The 10,480-nt window shown below is 42.7% G+C and overlaps 1 protein-coding gene across 1 annotated transcript in view; it reads right to left on the bottom strand.

Annotated features, from left to right (window-relative positions):
- The window catches only part of tenm2a (teneurin transmembrane protein 2a), a 152,837-nt gene extending 147,347 nt beyond the window's left edge, over positions 1-5,490 (bottom strand). Inside the window, 1 exon segment of the mRNA XM_054596937.1 lies at positions 5,265-5,490. Coding sequence (XP_054452912.1) covers positions 5,265-5,490 — 226 coding nt within the window.
- Between the last annotated feature and the right edge of the window lie 4,990 nt (positions 5,491-10,480).

Genomic DNA, 10,480 nt, shown 5'->3' on the forward strand with positions numbered 1-10,480 from the left:
AAACTTGATTATATTATTACTCATTTCAGTGCAATTGTGAAGGTAAAAGGTCAAGCCTATAGAGCTCCTATAGCGGGTAGAGCCCTGTGTGAAATCCAAACACAAAGCCACACACAGTGTGCTCATTCTTAGAGTCATAGAGAGGCCTCAACTTAAGAAATGTGTGATATGATCACTAAAGCAAAAATACAGGAACAGCAAGGGAGGAGAAACAAGACTGAGGTAGAGAAAGAAGGAACGAAAGGTGTGACAGAAGAGCACAAGAGGACATAAAAGAAAGTGAGAGAGTTAGCGACAGAATGAGTAAGGCCAGTAGATGATGTTAAGTGTTGTCCAGGCAGCGAGGCAGACAGGTGGGTGGTGGATTTTTCTCTGTGGTTTCCATCCTCGGGGGCAAAGCAGCTGAGCAGAATGTAGAGGGGCTAATTTAGATCCTTCTAGAAAGGAAAGGCCAAAGCTTCTAGACACCGCAGTGGCTCTGGTGATGCCTGCTGTCTAGAGGTGGACCTGCAGGGAATGACACACCCCTGGGATGTATGGGTGGAAGGATCAGAGATGGAAAGGTGAAAGGGGTTGCAGACAGGAGAGAAGAGGTGTAGTGTGCTCTTGTGCACTGTATAGTTGTGATTGTAAGTCATTGGATTTTCTGTTTATCAGCGATTCCTGCATATTCAACCCAATGAACCACCCAAAGAATATGACATGGAACTGAGACTTTTATTTGTGACATAAAGCAAACATGCATGCAAAGCGTTTACCCTGATATTTCTGGTTATATGTGAGGGAGGTTTGTACCCATTGTTGGGATCAGCGATGCTTTCAAATATGTTGCTTTGTGGTGTTAAATAGTGAACACTTGTAATGAGCTTTCCACGCTGCTGCATGTGATGGTGAGGAGAGAAATGTGTTATTTGGCTGTGCTTATCCAAGCAGACAAGGTAATAAGGGTGTAATGGGGAAACAGTGGAGTTGAGATCCAATGAAAGCGGGGGGTCTGTTGGAAAACACAGGCAAACCTGCTTTATCAAAATCTGCAAGGAGCTGTTTGAGACAGCTAGTGTTCAAATACAGAGAATAAAGTGGAAAGATAAAGGATTGACTCGAAATGTGCCTGTTATGTTCAGAAAGGTGAAATACAGCCTGGTTGTATAATTTGAAATAGGGATTCTAGCATTTATACCACAATATATTGTGCAATAAAACAGCATTTTCTTATCAACACTACTCAGTGGATGATCAAACCAAATTGCAAATTAAGCTTCACTTCATTCATTCAGCCTGACATTTTATTAATTGTTGGGAGGCAGGAGTCATTTTGTTTAATCAGCAGCGAGCGATTTAGTCGTTCTGATGACATCATGTTAAGTTGGCGTGGAAGCTGAGGTAGCGTGTGCAAGGTGCAGTTACCTTCAGTTTTTTCTTAGTACTTGTTAACCAGAGGGGTTAGAAGAAGATATATGTTTCTATAACGTAACGTAAAAACCTGTGGAGTTAGCATTAGCAGAGTACATTAGCACATCATTCACTAGCTTTAGCACTTTGCTACTCCAGCTACTGGAGGTATACTGAATGTACAAAGCTGCTTTTCACTTTTTATTGTTACAGTGACTGAAGATCTACCAGGTTTTACAGAACCAGTGTTTTTTCTGTCTCGATCCCCAGGTGATGTGGTGGTTAACGTTTACACTGTGATCTGTAGGCTTAGAATAAGTTTGACATCCGGGACATGTCTTTCAAATGCATAGTGTAAACCCTTCAGTCTGCTTCTCTCTGAAATAGGTTTTAGGTTGATTCAAAAAATTAGTTAATATTCCTTCAGGGAGCGCAGTTAGTGACAGTGTGGGCTCCATGATAGCTCTTAAAGCTTGATGGAGTCGAGCAGCAGGGGACGGGACCTAGCCAAGGGTCAATTGTTTCTTTAACTGGGGGTAACAGCTGTCATTGGGCACAACTCCAGACTTATGTGATTTACAGGACAAATCTTAGGTGTGGGCTCAGTTGACCAATTACCCAACCAATTAACTAACCTTTCACTGGTGAATCACTCTTGAGTACTTTAACCCTGCACTGTATTAAAAATCAGAGGTAGATTTAGTCTGTAGTTTATCTTAATGCAGATGTAACAGTGAGAATAATACTAAACCACAGAAGACATATAATTCTATTTTTCTAAATTTGGATATAAGTGCAAACTTGGACCACAATTTGGCCAAGAAAGTCAAAATTGTTAGAGCAAGACAAATATGTTGGATGGAAGAGAATACATTATCTGCATGTAGACTGTTGAGGGGGGCCTAAAGAAAGTTCATTAACATCAGCTCCTAATGGACTGGGAGGTAAGTCCAAAGAAAAATGTTTCTTGCCCGGGAGGCACAGAGCAGCAAAACACAAATATACAGCATCCCAAAAAGACTCCAAACACACTCCAAATACGGTTCCAAAGGGAGATGATGTTCCTTTTTTAAGTTGAATTTACGCTTCAGGAAACACTGAAATTCCAGTGAAGCTTTTCATGCATAATGACGTGCAAGTAAGTTATTACCGGCAATGATATCTTTGGAGTAAGACTACAGAATACTACAGTACGCTGCAGCAGAACTACCGTGCACATCTAGAAATATAGTGAGAAAAGCAATTATTTCTCTCAGATTTTTACATCATAGCAAAAGCAGAAATATAACTATTATAAACCTGTTTGTACGCTGGAAAAGATGGTTTTGATAATGAAAGGAAAATGTTCTTAGAGTGCAAAAATCACATCCCAGGATCTGTGACTTGGCTCAGGACATAGCCTGAGGACATCTGCTATACTCCTAATAATTTGCACGGCATAACTCAATTCAAATGATCTTTCAGAATTACCAAATCAGCCCCCAAAAAATTTACTTGCAAAAATCCTACATCGTGGCTGCATTTGCAAATGCACATGTGCAGGATAATGAAGCCTGATCACCAAAATCAGTGAAAATCATCAAGTTTAAATGTCTCTGGAAGATGAACTTTCCTGCAGGTGAGTCAATAAGCCACTAAATCAGCAACAGCCTGTTTGAGTTTATCTGCGTGTTTGAGCGCACAATGCTCACTGGGTGTTTAAGTCCCACCTGTGCATGACTCGCCCCTCTTTTCGTCTCACACATAAGTCTAATGACAGCCGTAAGGGCGAGTCAATATGCATTAACACGCAGCGGACCTGTGAATTGTTTTTGCTACACATTACCGCTAAAGTAATATTGCGTTCTGAGAATAGCTTGGGATGACCTCAAAACTTCTCAACGAATACAGAAACGCAAACCGAACAACATCATTATAATTTAATCAAAGTTAATCATATTTTCTATTCGGCCGCATCAGCCCTTGAATTAATAATATGGCAGGTCAGCTCAGATATCAAACTTCCCCTTCAAACAGTTTGCTGGATATTCAGTAAAGCACAAGGACATTATCAGAACTCAGTCTCCTCTAGGTCCAATTTTGTAGTTACGGATGAAGACAAGAAAGTGTCTACTCTGACCATCTTGCCTGTAAACTACAAGCTGCTCAAAAGGGAGAACACATTGTTTCAATCCCTCACTCTCACAAGTACAAGTTACAAAAATATCTGGTTGAAAGAAGAAGAAAACTCTATTCATCTGCTGCTTCTCTCCCTCCTCCTCCTCCTCCTCCTCCTCCTCCTCCTCCTCATCCCGTGGTGTCACAGTCCATATGGTGCTGCAACACTGTTGGTCTCCTGTGACCACACTTCCCACGATGCATCTGTGGCTCTGGGCTTTCGAAGAGAGATGATAGGCTGGGAGGACTGTGGTATCGACCAGCTATCGCCTTGTGTGAGGTCAGCTCGGTGCAGCAGTGGAGTGTGTCCGCACGGCACACACCGCTGACTTCCAGTCTTCCGTGCGTCCCGCCAATCAATCCTCCATTTTCTACCGCTTGAACAAGATGCGCTCTTCTGTGTGCCTTGAAACATTTTCTTCTTTAAAGTAATGTCGGATTGATCAAATTCTATTACAATTTGAAACCACGCACACGGTCAGACCTGAGACCTTCACAATGGGTCTACCTTGATAAACTACAATAATGAAGATGTTCTATTTGTGAAAATACCATCAAGGACTCTCCATTTATTTCTTGTTGAGGGCGATTTTTACTGTTATTTTTCTCTCTTCTGCATTAGTGTGTTGAGCTCTCCTCCCCTCCTGTCTGTGTCCATGCAGAGAAAACAGAGCTTAGCACAGATCAATCCCATTGAGTCTGACTTCTCTCACTAGCCGGGGATCAATACAGCCTGTTTCATGTCCCTGTGCAATATACACACGTGTGCACACACAAACACTCACACATACAGGGTTTAAAGACATGCCTATGAGAGCGGGCCCACCCCTTTGGAGATGACCTATCGGCCTATCGGCTAACTCGCTCCCCAGGGGGTACAGAAGTTCATTATGACAGGCTTCCCGGTGCTAAAGGTCTGCTTTGGTCCTGTGCTGCAGAGCGCAGCATTTACTCCATCTGACTACGTTACCAGCTCGCCACCGAGGCATTGCAAGAAACACACAGTGGCTGGAAGTAGTGTGCAGCAGGAAAACCTCTACGTGTACTGTTGCATGTGTAATGGTAGATGTTTAAGAATCACATAACAGGACAGGGAGGAATCTAAAAGTGTGGAGCTATGCTGGGCTAAATCATAGAGGCTGGACAGGACATGATTTTAACCCCTTGATCCATATGATATCTCATAAACACATCTCTTCTATGCTTCATGATAATATCCCAAACAAATTTGGGCAAATTCACTTTCTGGGAAATATGTTTATTTACTTTCTTGCCCAGAGGGAGATAAAAAGTTTGATATCATTCTAATATTATTAACGATAGCAACCTGCTAGCCTAGCTTAGCACCAATATGGGAGGTAGGGGGACACAGCTAGCCTGGCTCAGTCCAAGGTTAAAAGAAAGGCCTCCGGTTGCTTCTATTGCACTTTAATTGATCTTTCATTTTTAAAGATTGTTAATTTTTCCCTCTTAAATTTAGCATACAAGATAAAATATGCAATGGAGCTTTAGAGGTGCTGGTAGGCATGTGTCCCCCTCATCTCCTGTCTTGGCAAGAGATGGATATAAAAATACTTCCCAAAATGAGGAACTATTCCTCTAAAGTCATCAAATGGACTTGATTGTCCATGTACAGTATTGTCTCCTGTCCAGCACATTATGAATCAAGCCCCAAAAACTACAGTGTAATAAAGCACTTTGCTTCAAAAACTCACCCTGCCTGGCGTACTCGTCAGCCTCGTGGTGAACCAGGTCTGTCACACAGCCGCCGTAGTGCAGCCTCTTCTCGTGGTCGAAGGCCTTGAGCGTCTCGCTGGAGCTGTAGGACTTCTGGGTGGGCACGCGGCACTCCTCCGCGTCCAGGGTGGAGGTGTTGTACTGGCAGTCTTTGGAGGTGCGACCCCTGGTGAGGGAGCGGTGCCTGCGATCCTTCAAATCCATGTTGATGTTGGGTGGGCTTGGGGGACCGGGAGAAGGAGATGTGTGGAGGAAGAGGAGGAGGAGGAGGAGGAGAAGGTGGTGGTGGGGTGGGGAGGAGGGGGAAGATGGAGGGGCCTCCTAGCGGGCCGCCGTAATGTCAATCTCCACTTCAGTCACCTGGAAAACAGCGATAGAGAGAGAGAGGGAGAATGGAGAGAGTGGAAAAGAGAGTGAAAGGTTGGTTTGAAATTAATGGATGCACTGCTGTGACTCACTCTTGCTTCGCACTCCCCGGAGAATCTACAAGGAAAGTTAGGTAAGAGGGAGCGCGGCGAATGGACTTTTTTTTTTTTTTTTTCCTCGAGCAACCGAGGGAGAATATATACAACACATCGGAGTATTGATGCGGGATAAGTAAGGCTATTGTGGGGAGAAACAGAGCTGCCGGCGGCGGGGTCCACAGAGATCGTCAACCATCGACCGGGCTGATGAAAAATGGTCGGGCCGGCATTTAAATCTATGACATGAAAACAGAGAGTGTCTCAAACGCCGTCCAGTCTTCTTAAACCGATGTCAGCGACGCATGAACGCAGACACAAGGAAGCAGGAGGTAAGCCGTGAGGAAAGGACGGGTCGGAATGATGGGAGGGGGAGACGGCTGGATGAAAGGTAGAAGGCGATAAAAGAAAAAAGGAAAAAAAAGAAAAGCAGTCGGATGCAACAGGAAGGATGGAAGAAGAGGAGAAATGACTTGAGGGCATTGCTAGTCTCTCCCTCATTATCAGAGTGAGAATGAATCCCGCTCCCTTAGAGGCTGTAAGGGATAATCAAACACAGCCAGACACACAAACACACACACACACACACACACACAAACACGTTACAAACACCCAGAAACAAACTCAGATGCCCTGACTCAGCTTGTAGCATGACTTCAAACGCAGCTAAACACGTGCATCATCACATCACCTTTTCTCTACGCTGGATCTGTCTGCCGCTACAGCTACTGCATCACGCAACCAGCCCACTTCTAATCCATTCAAATATGATACTTGTGGATGCAGATTATACATGATTATGATGCTAATACAGCATGATACTAGCGTGGCGGCCTTGAGCAACGCATTACATTAGCAGCTAAAGATCAAAGTACAACAATACAACAACCAGCAGTAATTGACGGGAGCGCTTCCAGCAGCTGCCTGTATGGGGATATTTATGCTAATAAATAGGTCATCCATGTTTCTATTGCTTCGGGGCCCAGGAAAGTCTGGTCCACCCACTGCAGTGCAGCCGTAGCATCGCATTTCCATCAAAAAAAAAATTAAAAAAAAAATCTCTCAGTCTGGACTCAGCATGCATTGATACCAGAGCGGGCATTTTCTAAAGAACATCGGATTCAGAGTATGTGATGTAACTAATTGCATGCTGGGATGGAGGAAGAATGAGTAGGGAGAAAAAAAAAGGGGCGAGGAGGAAACAAAACGCGAGTCAATCTATTCAATGAGGGCTCATTTTAAAATGCTTAGAAGGTAGTATCGAAAAGTGCCCTGCTATGTCCATTGATTAACAGTAGGTATTAAGTCTCATAAAGAGCTCATTATGGGCTGACATCCATCACATGGGCTATTAGGAGTTCAACCTTAATGTGTTTGTACCTTGAATGGAGGATGTGGAAAAAGAGAGGGGGCTACTGGCTCGGCAGATTCGGGGACATTCTGACTGGCGTTATGCAAGTGATGGGGCTTTGGGAGTGAGCAGAGTGCACATTATGGTGGTTCTGATTATCATTATGATTACTATGTTTTTTTCAAAAAGTTACATGAGAAGTTTGATACCGCACTTTGTCGGTGCATTAGCCTAGCTTAGCAGAAACAGGAAGCAAAGGGGAAAGCCTGGCTCTTTCCTGAGTTAGAGATTTTTACAGGAGCGGCTAACTCGGAGCAGACGTCAGGTCAGTATTCTTCTCCTAGTCTTTATGCTAAGCTAGGCTAATAGTCTCATGGATTTAATGCACTGAAATGAGAGTGGTATTGATCAGCAGTGGTGGAGCAGTGTCAAACTCTGCAAGTCAGTGTATATGGTGTAGTATAGTGGTATCGTGATACACATTGCGGTGAAGCGCTGTCGCATCTTTAGACTTCAGAGGGTTAACAGGTGTGGTTGTGGCCTTCATAGTAGAAGGACTTGAGAAGTAGTTTGCAGGTGTAGTTTATAGTTGAGTTGCAGGAGAAAGGACACCGAATGAGAGAGAGATGGATTAAGAGGAGAAAGCCGAGGGGTCAATCACCAGATCTGGAACGCATATCAATCACATTCCACCCACTCGGGTGTTTTCCTCAAGGTCGCAGAAGCACACGCACACACACACACACACACACACACACACACACACACACACACAGCAACGTTTTTGTTAATTACTCCGGTGACAGCGGTCTAACCCTACCCGATCTCATTTATCAGCCGTATAATGACTCATTGTAGTTCTGACTAGTCGCATGCCACCATTTCAGGACATCCGTACACAAACACTAAAATAGACAAAACTTTGCCAGGACACACTTGGGCCTGCAAATAGCAGTGTTTCCCTTGACAGTCCACAAAGGGTGGTTAGATGAAGGAGAAAAGAGACACGCGTGCGACCGTGAAGTGACCATGAAATCCAGGCAGAATGAGAAATGTAATTGGAAGGCGACAGGGAGGGTGGAGAATTCATTTTTCGCAATTACAGAGGTGAAGTTTGGTACAGATAATGGCCTTTTCTCTGCAAATGAAAGCTTGGCGAAAAAGAAGAAAAAAAATATGGAAAATGACACTGTAAATCCACTGTAACTAGAACTCACACCCCAGTTAATAGGAAGCTAATGACATCAATGGATTAGCGAGCATCAAACAGGACGAATACCAATTCAACCTGAGAGAACAGATTGCAAATATGGAAGAAAAGAAGGCAGCAATATCAACTTTGTAAATACAGTTGTTAAAATACAGTTATTTTAAGCAACAAATGTGTAATCACATGCTTTAAGAGTGATTCTTACACATGGAAAATAAACATCTAGTTTTCATAACGTGTCACAAATATATCTGACACATTCTGTCACAATGAGTTTGATGCAGAAAATTGTGCAATCAATTTTTTCAGTTTTTCTTCAGTCTGTGCTCAATTCGGTAAAGTAAAAAATATAATGTCAAATGAACAAAGCCAGCAATGGGTCAGCAGCGTTGCAGCAGTAGGTGCATTAGTGCATTTATGGTTTAAAATTGCCTTCAGGTATTATGTGTTTTGTTGCATAATGCCTCAAATGTGCGTGGAGAGACGGCAGACAGCTCTGGGAACACGCCGATCGCAAATCGACCCGGCCTCGGCCGCGCATATTATCTCACTGCATTTGCAAAGCTTACATGTGCATTGGCTGGATACCCAAAGACAATTAGCTGCAAAGATTCCATCCAGCCATCTCATTTATCAAACCAATAAGCAGGGAGGCGGTGTGTGTGTGTGTGTGTGTGTGTGTGTGTGTGTGTGTGTGTGTGTGTGTGTGTGTGTGTGTGTGTGAGTGAGTGCTGGTTTGAGATGCTGTTAAGGGCCATCACGCTGTGGGAGGCTTCCTGTCCAGATGACTCCTAACTGCAGCGATCTAGGAGGAGGCTCGACAAAGACATGTTGACTCTGTAAAAAGCTACAAGCTGTCCTGACATTTACTGACATTTATTGCTATACTACATTTTCATTTAGTATAGCAATAGTTTTGTGCGTGTATATATTTCAGTAGACGGCTATGTGCAGTATACTTTTAAGGCTGCAACTAACAATCATTATCCATTCTTATGCAGATTAGATATCAAATAATGGAACGTTAATATTTAGGAGCATAAAACAAGAAAAGAAATGTGAAAATGCATTGCCTGTCTTTGGTCCGAACCCAAAAGATTTTCAGTTCATTATACAGAAAAAGCTGTGAATTAAAATTGAAAAGCTGCAACTTCATTTTTGCAAACAACAAATACACATCAGATTTGTTATCCAAAAATATTTGCCAATCCTTCTGTAATTGGACTAATTGATTAACTGTACTTTTTACCACACACTGTGTAAATCTAAACTCGTGTGCATGTGAAATATGCGAGTCTCTTTAAGGACCTGATGAATGCAAACACATATGCCTTTGCACCCATTTGTAGACAGTCATTTTCTATCTGATCTTATCTTACGGTCGGATTCAAAGAGCCCGTGAAGCCGTCATTATCTGGCTCGTTTAATTCAATTGGAACCAAACCAAAGGCAACAATCATCCAACAAGACTGGTGACTAAAAGCCTGATAAAACACAGCATGGAGCTTTTCCATCAGAAAATTCATCCACTCTTCCAACTCTTTGTCAACGGTTCTTCATTTGGTGCCTTTTTTCTTTTCTCTCTCTCACATTTTTTTTATTTATTTATTATTTAATTTGAAAGGAATTTAAATAGCAAAAGACGCCCTATTGAAAACACAAGGCCGTGTTATCACAAAAGACTAAATTGTGGCTATAAAGCATTTTGCTCTCAATTTTCTGCTGTTTTTTTCTCCTTTTTTTTTATTTTTTCTTTCAGCTGCTGCTCAAATTAAGTTGTTTACTCAGTTTGTTCACAAAGACAAAGAGAGGAAGACTCAGAGTGACAGAGAGAAACAAAAAGAGCAGACCGGGTGGGGGGGAGAGCGGAGCAAAGAGAGGTTCCGTGAGAATAAAAAGAGGCAAAATGAAGCGTCGTATGAGACTCATGCTCGATTACAAAAGACGTGCGTGCATCTTGATTTCAGGACGAGCGTCCTACTCCAGGCCCAGATATCACACAGTTCATCAAAGCCTCCAATTACATATTTAGATTCCCCTTAGGCGCATAATATACTTGTATCTTAATATTCTTATGAGTAATTGCTTCTTTTCGCCAGTAAATACTTTTCTGAGTTTGCATTATCAATGTAATTACTTTAAACACTGTATGGTAATTTACAGCTTTGGGGA

Source organism: Anoplopoma fimbria, chromosome 4 (assembly GCF_027596085.1).
Source record: "Anoplopoma fimbria isolate UVic2021 breed Golden Eagle Sablefish chromosome 4, Afim_UVic_2022, whole genome shotgun sequence".
Lineage (NCBI taxonomy): Eukaryota > Metazoa > Chordata > Actinopteri > Perciformes > Anoplopomatidae > Anoplopoma > Anoplopoma fimbria.